This window comes from Choristoneura fumiferana, chromosome 17 (assembly GCF_025370935.1).
Source record: "Choristoneura fumiferana chromosome 17, NRCan_CFum_1, whole genome shotgun sequence".
In the NCBI taxonomy this organism is placed as follows: domain Eukaryota; kingdom Metazoa; phylum Arthropoda; class Insecta; order Lepidoptera; family Tortricidae; genus Choristoneura; species Choristoneura fumiferana.
Genome location: NC_133488.1, coordinates 2530409 through 2549506, shown reverse-complemented (window position 1 = coordinate 2549506; position 19098 = coordinate 2530409). Strand labels below are relative to the sequence as shown.

The 19098-nt window shown below is 38.9% G+C and overlaps 1 protein-coding gene across 1 annotated transcript in view; it reads left to right on the top strand.

The window, feature by feature from the left end:
- Window positions 1-6239: 6239 nt before the first annotated feature.
- The window catches only part of LOC141436877 (uncharacterized), a 53443-nt gene continuing 40584 nt past the window's right edge, over window positions 6240-19098 (top strand). The window contains exons 1-10 of the mRNA XM_074099969.1: window positions 6240-7329; window positions 9088-9198; window positions 9543-9674; window positions 12262-12409; window positions 12788-12849; window positions 13865-14003; window positions 15162-15310; window positions 15844-15971; window positions 16640-16793; window positions 17227-17322. Of these exons, the coding sequence (XP_073956070.1) occupies window positions 7300-7329; window positions 9088-9198; window positions 9543-9674; window positions 12262-12409; window positions 12788-12849; window positions 13865-14003; window positions 15162-15310; window positions 15844-15971; window positions 16640-16793; window positions 17227-17322 (1149 nt within the window). The 5' untranslated portion in view covers window positions 6240-7299. The remainder of the gene's footprint in view (window positions 7330-9087; window positions 9199-9542; window positions 9675-12261; window positions 12410-12787; window positions 12850-13864; window positions 14004-15161; window positions 15311-15843; window positions 15972-16639; window positions 16794-17226; window positions 17323-19098) is intronic.

Genomic DNA, 19098 nt, shown 5'->3' with positions numbered 1-19098 from the left:
TGGAAAACCAGCTTTAAAATAAAAAAACCGCATTCAAATCGGTCCACCGGTTTAAGAGCTACGGAGCCACAGTCAGACACACAGACACACCATAGCGGTCAAACTTATAACACCCCTCTTTTTGCGTCGGGGGTTAAAAACAAGCATGATGCGTGCGCTCACTGCACTCGTCGCGTTTGGAACTATTCGGAAAACGTCCGGGAACTTCGGGTCTTCGGGATCGACCAACTCGTCCTAGCCACAGCGCGATGAAATCCAGGAAAAAGGAGCGAGTTGTAATTCGTTCTAATAACAGTTTTAGCATGAACCCTATAAGGTCCAGTTTCTTTTGATGACATTTCGGTAGTTCGATATTCGTACAACTACTAAAACTAGAACGGTGTATTTGCAATCACGGGAGCACATTTACGGGAATCATTTTGATTACGCAATGAGTCAATGAGGGCTATAGTTTTTTGTCTCACTAGATGGCGCACTGTTGCGTGAGTTTTTTAAGTATGGCTTTCAAAGTCTGTTATTACGGGCGTGAAAACAAAATTTAGATTAAAATCATATTTAATACACCTTAAAACCATACCATAAAAATTTCGAGCATGCGGCATGCCACAGTGTTGCATAGTCCCCGTTTTGTTCGGAAAAAAGGAAGGACAAAGGTTTCCGAAAGACAAAACTGTCTCAAAACACAGACATTCATTGCCCCGGAACGCATATTTGCCATAATTAATTTCAGATATTGCAAAGTATTCACAAAATTATTCTAATTATAAATAAACCCGCGTAGCAAGCGCGTAGCTCACCCAAAACTATGAGATTTGACATTTCGGAGACCTCACGCTACACTAGCGCCTCTAGCGTTGAATTCATACGCGATAGCCCTCATTGAGTTAAGTACTCGTAGATACTCGTGGACCTAGTCTTTTAGTGGACGCGTACTCGCGCAAGACTCAGTCGGCGGTTTGCCTAGTTAGTACGTCTCACCTCTAATCAGTATCAGTATCAAATATCGGCTCCATAGAAACCGATTAACAAAAATTTTTATCAAAATTGGCTTCATTGATAAGTACTTCTGGAAATTGACGACTAAAGTAAAATTATGGTGTACCTAACATTAGCGACTTTTAGAGTGATACAGCGCCATCTATCGAGGAAGCTGGTAAACAGGTAACAAAGATTGGGCATTGTTGTAGACCTGAAATTATCGCAGTTGCCATTACAGTAGGCCTTGCACAGCAGTGGCCATTTTGTAAAGCCTTATTTTTTGTGAACAAATATTTGCGAGTTTCGTGCACCGAAAATATTTCAGTTTGACCACAAGAGATTCATGACACACTTTTCCAAGCGAATCATATCATCTTTCAGTTCAGTAGTAGATGAGAAAGCACTTTAAAAGCTGCGGGGCTACTCCTCAAAAATCGAAGTTTTCCCTCTGACACTTATAAGTTTAGTATGCTGCGTTTGAGCTTAATCTTTGTGAAATGCACTTTGGCTACAAATCACTAAAACTATGAAAAAAAAAATCCATAGGATCCGACTTCAAAAACCTTGAATATATTTTTTTTTTAGTTTGAAGTCGGTGCCTCAGCACGAGCCAGCAGGAGTGATTGAAGCCCAATATATAGTATGTAGGTGAGGTAGACGACTAAAGTTCCACTCCTGCTGGCTCGTGCTGAGGCAGGCACAGACTTCGAACTAGTAGAAAATTATTTTCAAGGTTTTTGAAGTCGGTTCCATTTTTTGTTATTTTTTTTTCTATAATGTAATGAAATTTTATGTTACAATGTTCATTTGTAATGCGAAAAAAAACGAAGAGATACTCAAAATAATAAAGGGTGCAGTGTAGTCAACGCAGAACGATGGACAGTAACAGTAATGCTCTATCAGCTACGTAATGAGGGCTATCGCGTATGAATTCGCCGCTAGAGGCGCTAGTGTAGCGTGAGGTCTCCGAAATGTCAAATCTCATAGTTTTTGGGTGAGCTACGCGGGTTTATTTAGAATTAGAATAATTTTGTGAATATTTTGCATTACCTGAAATTAAAAATGGCAATTATGCGTTACGGGGCAATGAATGTCTGTGTTTGGAGACAGTTTTGTCTTTCGGAAACTTTTGTCCTCTCTTTTTTTCCGAACAAAACGGTTGCTCGATATTTTTATGGTACGGTTTTAAGGTGTATTAAATATGATTTTTCATCACACTTGCTCGCAAACAGTGTCATTACATGCAGGCTTCCTTGGTTGTAACCCCCCAAATAAAACCCTCGACCGTGCTTGTCATGAAACCCGTGATCGGTAAATGAGTCATTGCCCGTACTAATTTTCATGTCATGAAGCCCAAGGTCGGTAAATGAGTTTGTTACTGCATGGTGTGCTGCTGCTCCGTGCGCGCGCTGCACACGCACGCCATGCATATGCTGCGGAGCGGGAGGGCGGCAGGCAGCTGGCGCTGCCAAGAGCGCAGTTAGCGATATCGGCAATTTTTGAAAAAAATATTAGTTTTTCTTTTACAAATATACAATTTTACTCACAAATGTGATGAAAAACATTGTATGTCGCACGGACGGTACTAGAATTACGAACATCGACTCATTAAAGCTCTCAGTCTTCGACTTCGGGCTTCTAATAGACTCTCGTTCGTAATTAATTATTTACCGCCCTTAAGACACAATGTACTATTAATCTAAACTTTGTTTTCACGCCCGTAATAACAGACTTTGAAAGCCACACTTAAAACCTCACGCAACAGTGGCGCCATCTAGAAAGACAATAAACGATAGCCCTCATTAAGAACCTTCCTGCATCTATGACAACTACATCATGGCTAAAATTCTGTCTATACTGTTCTGTACGGGTTCCATAAAAAAGAAACCGTGCCAAAAATTTTTAAGATTAAAGTACAGTTGATACATTTTTTAAGCAAATGCTCAGTGAAAACGATAAGCTAAGATGTCTTTATACATTTTTCGCGACGACTTAACGTTAGCGACTTTTAGAGTGATACAGCGACATCTATCGAGAAAGCGAGTAAACTGGTACCAAGATGGCGCCTTTCCATGTATGTACAACAGACGACAGGCCAGCCTGGAATGTGGAATCTGAGGCTGTATTGCCTAACGTTTCTGTCGCTCGCGATCGCATTCAAATGCCAGTTTTTTTATGCGAAATCTTTCATTTATTGATTGCGATCGCGGGCTTCAGAAACGTTAGGCCAACGTTACTAACGTTAGGCAGTACGGCGGCGGCCTCTGTTAATAATCAATTGCACTATGATTTCCTTGACAAAAGTATGGGATGTCAACGTGACATTGGTATCGCAAAGGTTCCACCGGTGGTACTCACATGGTTCAGTTTGGTCAACTGTACAGGGGGGGCTACTACTTAAATCGAAAATCGAAGTTCGTGTCGGACTGTCCCTCTCACTCTCGTATAATAGTAGATTGTTCAAAAAGGGACTAAAACAAGCCATAAGTTTTATTGATTTATATATTTATTTACATTATTATCACTTACAGTATCATAACAGGAGATGTTTAGCCATAGTTATTATTAGTTACAGTTCGAATGTCATAAATGGTTGTTTAGTCTCGCGTTAAATACTCTACTTTTTTATTTTTGGCTTATTGTATTGTTACTTACGTATTATTCATATTTTGTTTGCATTATGCATATATTTGTATACCGGGTGTGGCCTGTAACACGAGCAAATAATTAAAACATAGATCGTACTCGTCTAACTGAACAACATTTGTTCAGCGAGTTTTGAAAATAATTAGTTTTTTGAACTATAATAATTTCCTTGCTCACCCGCGACCTTAGGATAGCTAAGCTTATGCAAAATATGCGTGTTCATGCAGTTCCTCCACCTCCACACTGTAAGAACACACACAAATCACACAAACCCATCTATCACCACCACCACACTACACTGACGCGTTTCGAACTCAACCAGAGCTCATCTTCAGAGTGACACAACCGTACACCATGCTACCAGTTGTTAGACTACAAATGAAGATGAGCTCTGGTTGAGTTCGAAACGCGTCAGTGTAGTGTGGTTGTGGTGATAGATGGGTTTGTGTGATTTGTGTGTGTTCTTACAGTGTGGAGGTGGAGGAACTGCATGAACACGCATATTTTGCATAAGCTTAGCTATCCTAAGGTCGCGGGTGAGCAAGGAAATTATTATAGTTCATTGATATGGACCTCCGCAAAGTAACGCCTGATTCGATAAATTAATTTGTTTTTTAATTTTTATTACACTTTAAAGTTTATTCTAAGAAGCAATGTAAAGCAAAATGTTTGCTGTTTGTTGCGTGACATGCGACGTCAGTTGAGTTCTACATTGATTATAGTATTTAATTTGTATGAATTATGCGTCTAAGATTCCTACCGCAGTGAACAGATCTGATCTTGAAACGTGAACGATTTTGATAATCATGTCTAAGATCCATCGCTAGAAAACCAGCTTTCAAATAACCGCATTAATCGGTCCACCCGTTTAAGAGCTACGGTGCCACAGACAGACACACAGACAACACATAGCGGTCAAATTATAACATTTCGTATTAAAAAGGGAAAATCTTAAGACTCCATTATTTTTGAAACTCGCTGAACTAATGTTGTCCAGTTTGACGAGTACGGTCTATGATTTAATTATTTGCTCGTATTACAGGCCACACCCGGTATAGTAGTGTATTTTTAACCCCCGACGCAAAAAGAGGGGTGTTATAAGTTTGACCGCTATGTGTGTCTGTGTGTCTGTCTGTGGCACCGTAGCTCTTAAACGGGTGGACCGATTTGAATGCGGTTTTTTTATTTGAAAGCTGGTTTTCTAGCGATGGATCTTAGATATGTTTTATCAAAATCGGTTCAGCCGTTTCAAGATCATCAGCTCTTTTGTTCGCTGCGGTAGGAATCTTAGACGCATAATGGGTATTTACTTTACTTTCAAACATATTTGGGACCTAAAATTTGAAACACCTATGTATGCTATATAACTATGCAAGATTATGGAATTCTCGGCCTGATGCTGCAGCCAGGATATCCAGAACACTAGTAAGTACACTCTTGATAAAACTATAGCAGATATATCGTGTTTGGATTCGTTTTGATCAGTATTTGATTCTACATACAATGCAATGGTGGCAACAGGATGAGCTGATGCTGCAGCCAGGATATCCAGCACACTAGTACACTCTATAAAAAATAATAGCACATATGTCGTGTTTGGATTCGTTTTGATCAGTAATTGATTCTACATACAATGCAGTGGTGGCAACACGACGAGCTGATGCTGCAGCCGGGATATCCAGCACACCAGTATACTCTTGAAAAAATAATAGCAGATATGTCGTGTTTGATTCCTTTTGATCAGTATTTGATTCTACATAAAATGCAATGGTGGCAACAGGATGAGCTGATGCTGCAGCCAGGATATCCAGCACACTAGTACACTCTATAAAAATAATGGCACATATGTCGTGTTTGGATTCGTTTTGATCAGTAATTGATTCTACATACAATGCAGTGGTGGCAACACGACGAGCTGATGCTGCAGCCAGGATATCCAGCACACCAGTATACTCTTGAAAAATAATAGCAGATATGTCGTGTTTGATTCCTTTTGATCAGTATTTGATTCTACATACAATGCAATGGTGGCAACACGATGATCTGATGCTGCAGCCAGGATATCCAACACACCAGTACACTTTAAAAAATAATATACCAGTTAAAAAAACATGAAAAAAAAACTTAAATTAAAAATTTAAAAAACCCCCGACACCAAAAAACGCTAGCATAAATAAAAAAACGCCGCCAAAAAAGACAACTAAAAAGTAAAAAATAATTATGCACTACCTAGCTGTTAATACTTTAAAAAATACAACATATGTACTTTAGTTTCCAGTTAACCTTAGCGGTCCCCCGACACCGACGACGCTTAGATAAAAAAATATTACTAGGTACTTATACTAAATTAACTTAGGCTAATTTTGCGGGAAATCAGCATAGTCCCCGCGGGATAGGGGATAAACGAATTCTTCGCAGATGAAGTCGCGGGAAACAGCTAGGTAGTGCATAATTATTTTTTACTTTTTAGTTGTCTTTTTTGGCGGTTTTTTTTATTTATGTTAGGATTCTTTTATAGATGTTTTATAGATGTGTGTATTATATTAAGGATTCATCGATTTATCTCGGCTGATTCTGACGGCGTTCCATAAGAGCTACGGTGCCACAGACAGACACTCACAGACAGACAGACAGACAGATAGACAGGTAGACACTTATAACACCCCTCTTTTTGCGTCAGGGGGTTATAAAGGAGACTGATGGGTGAACGTCATACTTATCCCACTGTCATTACATGACATGTTCTTGTTTGCTTGACCACAACTCTGGTGGCACTACCTATACTTGTTTTAGCGTGAGAGTGTTACAAACACACACGCACCAACGCACAAACAAACTGACGAACTTCCACATTTATATTATTAGTAGCGTTTATACTTGTTCAGCGAATATTGAATTTCTGCGACACATTGTTAAAAAGGACGCACATTTAAAGAACGACTCATATGCCCTTTGATTACACTGAGAATTTAGGCCTTATGTTTCATATACAAGGTCTATAATGGAACTATCAGAACCAGAAAGCAGTTATGTTAGAAGTCCCCGCCACTTCAAAAGATAACCGTTACACTCGCAAAAATTAATTTACATGTCGATAAACGTGACCAAATTAGTAAGTCTCGGTTAAATTTATAGGGGAAAGAGGGCATAATTAAAATTACCACCGGAGAATACGTTTTAAACTTTTGTGGTCTGGTTTAAAATGCAGCAATGTGGTCGAAACGTCGAGGTACTTTTAGCAATATAACATCGTGACTAATTCCCGAGTAACACGTACTTATGCAAGGTCTCGACGAAGATATAACCGTTGGGGAAGAAAACTCGGAAGTGGAAGCGTTGGCATCCCACTACTAGGAGGACTTCTGATGTCAGGGGGTTTAATGCAAGTGGCGAGTTGGCGTTCCAAGGGGACTCGTTGGCCACAGAAAGACCACCATATTTCAGTTTTCTAGCAAATTATAAGCAAACGCATTCATTCAGTAACCAACTCGTCAGCGTAAAACATTGTACAAAAACACAAATAAAGTTAACCTTGGGTTTCCCAAGTTAAGTGGTTAAATTGTGATCTAATCTTTATTTATAGTATTATAAACGGTTGTTAATTTGTTCTGTGCGGTGGCGTGAACAAGTTGCGGTTAAGTTTGGGCGGGCGGCCGTGCGACTGGGACGATTGACATGGCTAAGGAATCTAGCGTTGACGTTGAGGTACGTATATAACAAGACCCTTTACTTTAGTAATTAGTAGAGCCCGGAAGTTTCGCGGCATCTTTGACCTGGCATAGTGACTTCTCACATATCGACTATCTAAATGACATCGAAAATACAAACTGAGACATGGATGCACAGAAAAACCAGAAAAAGAGACCAGCGCTGGGAATCGAACCCAGGTCCTCAGCAATCCGTGCTGCGTGCTATAACCCCTACACCACCGCTGGACAGGAATCATGTGTGCATAGGAAAAATTCGTGTCTAGTTCCTGTCCAGCGGTGGTGAAGGGGTTATAGCACGCAGCACGGACTGCTGAGCACCTGGGTTCGATTCCCAGCGCTGGTTCTCTTTTTCTGGTTTTTCTGTGCATCCATGTCTCAGTTTTTGTATTTTCGATATGGTTTCACGGGATACCCGTAAAAGTAACAAATTGGAGTTGAAATAAAAAATACAAAAAGACTCCAAAAACCATCATTATCTAAAATGAAATCGATAATAATATTATCGTAAAATAAAAATCGTAATAAGTATTTTTTATAAAAGACTAATTTGCACTACAGGCAGTTTGAATTTTTTTTTCCTTCAATCATTTTTTCTTCAATTCAGCTTTATTGGTCCAGTTGAGTTCATAAACTTGTTAAAAAATTTGATCGAAAATACGTGTCGAAACTGGGTCTTTATCGACTGGTCGAAATTTTTTAGTCATAATGTAATGTTAGTCATAATGTAGTATTAGTCATAATGTAATGTTGTTTGACATGATTCTTTTTTTCTATGAAACAATTTATTTTTCAGAATTGTTATAAAGCAAACCTAGGTTAGGTTAGGTTAGGTTACCTATAGAGTTCTACAGGTGACCATTTAAAAATTTATGAAAAATGTACGGTTTCAGAGGGAAAAAAAAATATGACTAACAATATTTATGATAAACACATTACATTATGACTTATAAAATTATGGCAGTCGAAAGGATCCCGTCGAAAATACAAACTGAAACATTGATGCACATAAAAACCAGAAAAAGAGACCAGCGCTGGGAATCGTACCCAGGTCCTCGGCATTCCGTGCCGCGTGCTATACCGCTACACCACCACTGGACAGGAGTACAGACACGAATTTCTCCTATGCACCACATTATCTCAGCTTGTTTGTTTCTTATTTACTTAGTCACTTAAGCAGCGACACTAGCGACATCTATGCTGTAGCCGCATCGAGAAACTTTCAGCATTTTCGATATTGGTATTACGGAAGACCGTAAAAGTAACAAAATTTGGAGTTGAAATAAAAAATACAAAAATACACCAAAAACCAATCAATATTAAAATATTGTGACTCTATTGTTAACAGCGAGCGTAGCAGCGTATTCAGATATTTTAGATCGAATTTTTGCTCAGAAGTTTTAGAACTCGACTGTACTATATAAGCTAACCTAACCAACAAATAGTTGGAAAACACCCGACTTTGTCACTTCAAAGTTCAATATCTCATAAACGGCTGAACCGATTTTGATGAAACATGTCTAAGAACCATCGGTAAAAAACCTGTTTTTAAATAAAAAAACCGCATTCAAATCTGTCCACCTATTTAAGAGCTACGGTGCCACAGGAGAGAGACACACGTAGCGATCAAACTTATAACACCCCTGCTTTTGCGTCGGAGGTTAAAAATAAGCTTGCTTATTCTGTAATTTATAGATGTTGGTTCTCCGAAAATAAATTAATTAAACTGTCAGTGTATTTGTCTTATGTGCCGTAGACAGAAGCGCCTGGAGTGTCTATCAGGCAGAGGTGTGCCAGATGCCTGAAGGGTGGCAACCTGTTGCGGACCATCGTCCTGGTCATCTGCAGCGGTGTGGTCTTACAACAGGTAATCTAATAGCATCTTATTAAAGTGTGTAGTTATCTTTATAGCGGTCCGAGGGTCACCGTATGTGGTGACTGAATATCACCAGAGCCGTGTCCAAGTCGCAACCAGAATGACACCAGACCAGAATGTCATTTACACCATGTGATGCAGAATGTTTTAAGCTACACAATAGTATTAATAACTCAAGTGTTTTTTTTGAGATAGTGCCTTTTGGCATAGGAGAACAGTATTTTGATATATGTTATTGTGTCGGATGTAGGTACGTTTATATTTTTTTACTTATAATGATCGTGTTATAAAATAAATGTTTTGTATCAAATTTTAGCTTGAATACGTTATTCCAGATAACAGCATGCGTACAGAAGCTGATCTTCATTCCCATAACGACGTACACGCACTTTGACTTCAACGAGACACTCATGTACCCAAGCCTTACTTTTTGCCGCCAGCCACCTTATAAATTCGACAAGATGGAGGTAAGTGTATACTAGAAGCTTTTATCAACGAAAATATAGACTCGGGCATTGCTTACGGAAGAAATTGAGAAGCATTCCTCTACGGGTAATGACAAAGTTTAATACTTAATTGTGTTCCTTTGTCAGGCTAACTGTTAGATAGACTCTATCATCTGATTTCAATGTGAACGGATGTGTTGCGATGATGAACTCTGGTTGAGTTCGAAACGCATCGTGTGGTGGTGAAGTAGGCGGTTTGTGTGATGTCTGTGTCCTTACAGTGTGGAGGCGGAGGAGCTGCATGAGCATTTTAACACTTCCATTTGTTGCATATTTAGGGGCTGTTTCACCATCCATTGATTAGTGTTAACTAACGGTTAAATGTGATGCCATCTCCGTCTATTCGAACAAAACAAATAGAGACGGCATCACATTTAACTGTCAGTTAACACTAATCAATGGATGGTGAAACAGCCTCTAAGACTTCTATCGTAAGGTCGCGGCGCGGACGGCATACTAATTGTTTGAATCAGTATTTTTCAACCTTTTTCATGGCACCCCTTTAGTATGAAGAAATATTTCACGACCCCTTGGTTTTCTTTCATGTATTTTATTTTGTGACAAATATATTGGTTAACATTTTCTTGATAAATATTTTAAACTTATTGTTTTTTTTTAACTGAAGTAGTTTTCCCAGCAAGTAATAGGGGCTTCGAGACCCGCCTAAAGAGGCTTCGTGACCCCCAGGGGGTCGCGACCCACAGGTTGAAAAACACTGGTTTAAATAGCTCATTAATATGGACCACCGTAAAATAACGCCCGATTTAATAAATTATTCAACAGAAATTATAAAACTATTCTAAAATGTATGCAGGACTATCTATATCTGCATGCTGTTAAAAACAATGGTGCCCACAAGGTTAAAAATAGTTATAAAGGCAATGGGGAATGTCTGAAAAATTTAGAATCGCTTGAAACTTTTTAGGGTTCCGTAGCCAAAATGGCAAAACGGAACCGTTGTAGTTTCGCCATGTCTGTCTGTCTGTCCGTCCGTCCGCGGCTTTGCTCAGGGACTATCAGTGCTAGAAAGCTGTAATTTTGCACGGATATATATGTAAACTATGCCGACAAAATGATACAATAAAACATTTAAAAAAAACTGTCGTTATTTGGCGGTAAAGAAAACTCTTTCGTTTTTAAAAATTAATTGATGCTACTTAAAAATCTGATATTTTTTTCTGTTAATTAGAAAGGTTATTCCTACCGATAAAAAAAGTTTTAAGCATTTCTAAAATTTTCATCCATTCCCCATTAAGAGGGCTTATTCCGTCATTGTTCTATAATTGGCGTTTATAAAAGGTTTCGCCTGTCTTTGCTTATGGAAGAACGTGACGAAATACCGTCTCTGCAAGGAAAGTCTCGTCCAAGCCAAATGCGTAAACTGAAATATTTGCCTGCATACATACTCTTTGCCACGCAATAATAACACTTACGGTAGAAGAACCAACAAGTATTTGTAACCACTCACTACCTAAGGAATTATTGAGTGAACTCTGAAACATTATTAATAAGCCAATTGTAAGTAGGTAGCTGTTGAAGAAAGATTACTTGGCTTGAACATCAACATTATAGTGTAGACTGTCACATATTTTTTGTATAACAGTGTTTAGATTAACCTATACCTATATATTATATGTAATCTTATCTTATCTTTTCTTTCTTATAAATAAAAATGAATCGTAAAATGTGTTGGCGCAAAACTCGGGAACGGCTGGACCGATTTTACAAATCCTTTTTTGTTATGTTCGGTACCGCTCTGCTTTCAGAGCATGACAAGAGTGCGTGTGAGCTAACTTTGGGGGCGGCAGACGTGAACTTGCCTTCGAAATCCAAAAGCTTAATGGTTACTTGACCTGAAATGTATTTTTCTGAACTAAATTATTGTTATTATTATTTTAAAATTTATGACGGTGGAAGCATTCTACACTTCCACTGAACGTAGATATAGTTAAGATATAGTTTAGATATACTTAGTTAGTGTTTAGTATTGTAACTAAGGGATCCCATATATCCCTGTATTTTTATTATTATTTTTTTGTATTTTTTTCTTTAATTGTATAATATAGTTTTTAAAAGTTTTATTTGTAATTATATTATTATGAAAAAATGACTTTCTGCCAAGTTTCTTACGGCGCATTCTTCTTGGCAATGATGGGTCTTCGGAAAGCGCTGGTAGTTTAAAAAAATGACGTTTAAAAGTGCCCATTGCGGCATTTGATTTGAATTTGAATTTGAATTGTCAGGAGAGGTTTTTATGGAAAAAATTCAGAAAAATAACGTGGGCGAAGCCGCGGGCAACAGCTAGTTAATAATAAAAGTAAGAGCATCGACCTGCGTGATCTCGCCAACTATTAGGTACTTAAGCCCCAGAGGCTTCCAATAGTGGCCAACTTTGTAAAACCTATTATGTAAAACTGTACCTAAGTAAATAAATAAAATCTACAGTTTCTTCAGCGAAAGATGTGTTATAAAAACGCCCGAAGTTTGCAATTATCCAGACCCTTTTAAGGTTCAGTAACAGCTATATCCTTTGCTGTTCTATTTGCAGGAATACGGGCTCTACTCTCACCCCCGGTTCACTTCGGTCTGGCGGAACTTCAACTTCTCCCGGACCACGCTGGATGAATTGTGGGAAGACATCACCTACACAGAAGACGAGTTCTTCGTCCAATACGGACTCGACGGACTCGTCGAAAGTAAGAAGCAATTCCAATTTCGAAAAACGTGGCTCCATGAATTTTTTGATGATTTCAGCTACAGCTGGCAACCCCAAAAAAAAAGATTTAACATTTTCTTAATTTTTTTAACCCCCGACGCAAAAAGAGGGGTGTTATAAGTTGGACCGCTATGTGTGTCTGTTTGTGTGTCAGTCTGTGGCACCGTAGCTCTTAAACGGATGGACCGATTTGAATGCGGTTTTAAAAAAAAATTTGAAATCAGGTTTCTCTTTTTGCGTCGGGAGTTAAAATACTAGCTAAGTACTCGTACTGGTCAGAGTTGGTGGACGGAGTCTCTTAACCGCGTTCCATGAGAGCATATTATATTTTATCCTCTAGAATCTTCTTTACTTCCAGATGTTGCTGTCACATCGCAGCTTGGTTTTGTCCAGGGCAGATGCCACACATTGACACCAAAGGTGGGTTCCTTCCTATTACATCATCATCACATCAGCAGTAGGTTGTCGACATAGCTTAGAATAACCTACCCAAAAGTTGGAAAACCCCCGACTATGTTACTTCATAGTTTAGTATTTTAAAAACGGCAAAGCCGATTATGATGAAACATGTTAAGGACCGTCGCTAGAAAACCTGATTTCAAATAATAATAAAAGAACCGCATTCAAATCGGTCCACCCATTTAAGAGCTACGGTGCCACAGACAGTCGCAGAGACAGATACAAAGACACACAGACGTGCATTGTGGCCAAACTTATAACACCCCTCTTTGCGTCGGGGGTTAAAAACGTGTTCTTATGCATATTAATAAAACGTGAATTTTCGTTCCTTCATCTATTAGGTACCTTCAGACAGTATACCTACATCTCACTGCTGGAAACAACGAGCTTTATCGTGATAAATTACAAAAGTTACTTTGCACATTATATTCCAAAAACTCAGTGCAAGCCCAGGATAGAACTTACGATCCTATGAGAGGTCATAGGTCAAACTTCTAGACTATGACGGCTTCAAGTTGCGGGTCTTATTGAATCTTTAAAAACAGAGCACTGCATGTATTAGATGAAATTCGGTATACAGATAGTTTAAGTCCCGGGAAAGGACATACAATACAATACAATACAAAGACTCTTTATTGTACACCAGACACAGTAAGCGATACAGAAAACAGATACACAGAGAAAAAAATAAAAGGTGAGCAATAGGCGGCCTGACCGCTTAAGAGCGATCTCTTCCAGGCAACCTTTTTTACAGAAAGAAGGAAGGACAAGTTTACAACAGGTGGTGCATCATACTCGTAGTAGGATAGTTTTTTATCCCGGAAATATGCATAGTTCCCGCGGGATAGCGATAAACAAATTCTACGCGGACAGAGTCCAGCCATGGGAAACCAACAGCCGTGGGAAAAAGCGAAAAGTTAAAGTTGTGGCCTTTATTTTTCTAAAGTTTATTATTTACAGTAATGCTTTACGATAGGTCCTCAGCAAAAAAGCATCCCGTGGGACAGGATACTCCCTGACCCTAAGACACAGTACCAAAGATATAGTCAATAGCATCAGCACCACTCCTCCTGGGTATAACGTCTACGTGCACTACTCCAAGGAACCATTTACTGGTAAGTCGCGAGATCAGCGGGCTACTACGAAACTCGAAACTCGAAGTTCGCGTCGTGCGGTCCCTCTGACACTTATACTATTTAATACGAGAGCGAGAGGGACGGTACGATACGAAGTTCGAGTTTCTGCAGAGCCTGGCCGCGGATAGAGCGAGTGAAGCTAAATTAATGAGGCCTACCGTTTTCGCGCTCACAGGTTGCCCACTGTAGACAAAAGTCCTGCCTGAAGTATAAGCGGTTAGTTTGTTATTACGGGCGTGAAAACAAAATTTGCAGTACCATAAAAATATCGAGCACGCCACAGTGATGCGTAGTTCCCGTTTTATTCGGAAAAAAAGGGAGGACAGAGGTATCCGAAAGACAAAACTGTCTCAAAACACAGACATTAATTGCCCCGTAACGCATATTTGCCATAATTAATTTCAGGTATATTTACAAAATTATTGTGTGAGAGTGAGATTAGATATTTCGAAGACCTCTCGCTACACTAGCGCCTCCAGTGGCAAGTTCATACGCAATAGCCCTCATTTAGGTTAATAATAAGGTCCAAAGAGAACCTGATTGCGAAGCTAAAGGTTTCCAAGTTTGAAAAATCTGTGCGAAAATGTTTGTAGTTACCCATGTAAAAACCATGTAAAACACATTAAAAAACAGATGAGAACTAGATATAAAATTATGAATGAAATTCTGCAGAGGGATCTCTTCTAGTTAACATTTGAACTATTGATTGTCAAGACAACGGAAAATAGAGTAGGTAGACTAATGTTTTTCTCGAATATACCTCGTTGAGTTTCTTGCCGGATTCTTCTCAACAGAGGTTTTTCGAACCGGTGGTAGATTTTTGACATTCATAAGTGCTTGTTATAGCCTAAATTGAATTAAGATATTTTGACTTTGACTTTGAATGTTGTGTGTTTATACAATTATATATTTTATTTTTACATAAGCAGTCAAACTAACAACATAATTATGTGTCTAAGAAACATGAAATAAATGGATTTAATTTTATTTAATTTTATCCGTTTTCTAGTACCCACACTAAAATTGCTTGGCTTAGGAGTAGACCATTGTAACACCAATTGTGTCAATAAAATAGTCCCACGACCTTATTATTTAATCATCATTAGGTAACACTTTTGGTTGTTCATTTTCTAATAGAAGTAGCGGTGTACAACGGTGGTCTGATCGATTACCTGTACGTCAACACGGGAGAGACGATCGACGTGAAGTTGACGGTAGACCAGTACGAGAAGATCAGCAGAGACGAAGACCCTTGCGTCAGCTGGGAGAACTACAGCGCCAATGAGGTAAAAATATTCCGATATTTTTATAAAATTTGTACGGTTTTCTTCTACTTGAACTCTTCCGTGACGACGTAGATGGAAGAATTGGAAGTTGAAGTGGTCATGGGCTGGTCAAATCGCTCGAAGAATAGTCTCCTAACCAAATGAACTGGGATGGCAAGTTCTAAGGAGGAAGTCTCTGTTCGACAGTGGACGTCTTCCGGCTAATGATGATGGTCGAAAGGTCCGAGACGAGGAACAGTAGGAGGAGGATACTGTGTAGAAGGACAACCTTTCTCCTCTCCTCCAATAAATACATCTGTTCTTCGAACGATGTGGCTCATTGCACTTCTACTTGCGTATTCTCATAGCTATGTCGGTTGACTCTAGTTCTTCGACGAATCACCTCAACACCAATATCCGTCATTGCTTTCTGTCTTCGACAAGTCTCTCATTCTAGGCAGAGATGTAGATTGCATCCTCCTGTCGTTTCCTCTTCAAGATAATTAAGTTGACGAGGGTCAACTTAATTATCTTAAAGAGTATCTTTCTTCCAGTGTACCACAAACTACGTGTCGACGCTGGTGGGTGAGGCAGCTGGATGCTCTGGGCCCTGGATGACCAGCGACCTTCCTCGCTGCGACAACTACAATGACATGAGAAACCTTATTACTACTTACATCAAGTTAGTTTTTTAAATGTGAATCGCCATTAGTAATTTAGAACTAACTTAATATTTTTGCACCTTAGCCCTCTGCTGCAACGAAGGCGGTACTCAGCTTTTGACCCAATGGCTTTCTTTGTTAATCTATAATACACATTGTTAAGCATACAATCCAGGGACGGGCGGGCTGCTGCCCTCCCCTGCCCCCCTGGGTACAATACAATACAATACAATAACTCTTTATCGCACACCAACACACTAAGCAGTACAGAAAACACTGGTATATACATCGAGATTTTCTAAGGTAAGCAATAGGCGGCCTTAACGCTTCAGAGCGATCTCTTCCAGGCAACATTTACAATGGACAGAAGTAAGGAATAAATTTTAGCAGGTGGTGCAATTTACAATAGATTAAAGCAGTATCAAGCATACATAAAAATAACACATACAATACACATACACAACAAATCTAAACAGATAGGTAGATAGATACCATAACAACATAATAAGTAAGAAATTAAAAACATTCATACACATATGAAGATAGTGCTACATCTATGGCCACCAACATGAACTCAAGCAAAACGAGCAAACTGACAGGGTTGTGTCACGTTGTGATTCATTTATGTGGATTCCCGCAAAGTAACACTCGAAACAATGAAATAACTAAACTTGGTTCACTTTTTCAGCGTATACGAAGACCACAACTGCACCATCTGCCCTCGAATCTGCCGAGCGTACCTCTACAACGCATTCGTTACTTTCCGCCGGAGTGATTACACCTGGGATTCTGCCCAAAAAGTCTGGGCCCTTAGCTTTGGAGACGCCGTGCTGGAAACTCATGTAAGACCCTAAAAGTTACTACAACTACATCTGCACGGCTACTACGAACTCGAAGTTCGTATCGTACCGTCCCTCTCGCTCTCGTATTAAATAGTATAAGTGTCAGAGGACCGCAACAAACCAACTTCGAGTTTCGTAGTTTAGTAGCCCTGCAGGGAGCGTCTACAAGCGTCTACAAACAACTACAAGCGTCCGAGTTGTGAAACTTCGATAGCGCTATGTAGAACAGTCCGAAGTTTCTATAGTCGCTCACTAGATGGCGCTAGGAGTCGCTACAAGCGTAGGAAAAGTTTTTATTTAGCGCCATTTTTTTTGATGTTTAGTTTGTATTTTCGCAAAGATTTGTAGTTGATTATTATGTACTCGTAGTAGAATTTGACGACTAGGAATAGTTCGTCAAAACATCGTCTATTTTATCTTTGATTTTTTCTAGTTGTACCTGCACTTCAACACTATGATGGTGTCTGTGTATGAGGAACGGCATAATTACGACTTCAACTTATTTATTTCTGACCTCGGTGGAAGTATTGTAAGTATATTACTAATAAGTATAATATACCTAATCCCAGTGGCGGAATAATATTTTTTATGAGTTAAGCCACTTCATTTCCTAAAATAATAATGTAGCTATATACCTTTCTGTACTCTATACCTTCTAAAATAATAATTTTCTCGTCCTCTGTAAGCTGCCTGGTTCTATACGGCCTATTGACAAATCCAGGACTGCCTAGCTCCATACCATTTGATATAACCTAACCAACAACAGACTGACAGACATGGCGAAACTATAAGGGTTCCGTTTTTTGCCATTTTGGCTCCGGAACCCTTAAAACTTGGAAAACCCCCGACTTGTCACTTCAAAGTTCAATATCTCAAAAACGGCTGAACAGATTTTTTCATAAACATGTATAAAGCCATCGCTTAGAAAACCGTTTCAATAAAAAAAAGCGCATCTTTTCGGTCCACCGTTTTAAGAGCTACAGTGCTACAGACAGACAGACACATAGCTGTCAAACTTATAACACACCTCTCATTCGTCGGGGGCCTCTCCCTATCTAAACGAATCTAATAATTTGGGAAACTACTATACCCAGTTTATTTTAATTCTGTAACTGTGCGCAATCTCTTGACGAATGGCTGAAACTATACTAAAACACGCATAATAATATGTACAATCATGTATAATCAATTAATCAATCATTATAAGATAGAGATGAACTTCATGCAAAAGTCGCTTAAACCAATTTGGCATTTTAACCTCGATATGCACGTTAAATATAGCAAATAACAGCTACGAAATCTTATGATTCATGTTGGCAGGCGAGAAAAAAAACGTTAACAATAATACAACAAAAAGCTGGAAAACCTCAGATTTTGTCATTCAAATTCAATATCCCAAAAACGCTAAGCGATTTTGATGAAACATGTATAAGAACCATCGCTAGAAAACCTGATATCAAATAAAAAAATCGCATTCAAATCGGTCCACCCGTTTAAGAGCTACGGTGCTACAACAGACAGACACACATAGCGGTCAAACTTATAGACCACCTCTCATTTTGACGTCGGAGCCACTCCCATAATCTAACGATCTAATAATTTGGAACTTACTATACCCAGTTTATTTTAATTCTGTAAACTGTGGCGCCATCTCTTGACGAATGGCTGAACTATACTAAAACATGCATAATAATATGTACTATCAGCCAAAAATTGTGATCTACCACCCTAAAGTGATAATCGTTTGCATGTCATATAAACAATAAGCAATAAGACGTGTCTTCACTTGAAAGTTTGACTTTTAGCGACATATTCGTTTGATAGGAACTTGATTTAGAATTGTTAGACCAATTTGGCTGAGGACAAATCATGTATAATCAATTAATCAATCATTATAGATAGAGATAGTCAACTTCATGCAAAATGTCGCTTAAACCAATTGGCTTTTAACCCTCGGTATGCACGTTAAATAGCAAATAACAGCTACGAAATCTATGATGTCATTGTGCAGGCGAGAAAAAGAACACGTTAACAATAACACAATTAAAAGTTGGAAAACCTCAGATTTTGTCACTTGAAAATTCAATATCCAGAAACGGCTAAACCGTTTTGATGAAACATGTCTAAGAACCATCGCTAGAAAACCTGATATCAAATAAAAACCGCATTCAAATCAGTCCACCCGTTTAAGAAACTACGGTGCCACAGACAGACACACACACAACACACAGCATCAAACTTACAATACCCTCTTTTTGCGAACGGGTTAAAAAAAAGAACCCTGAGCAAAATTTCGGTATCTCAG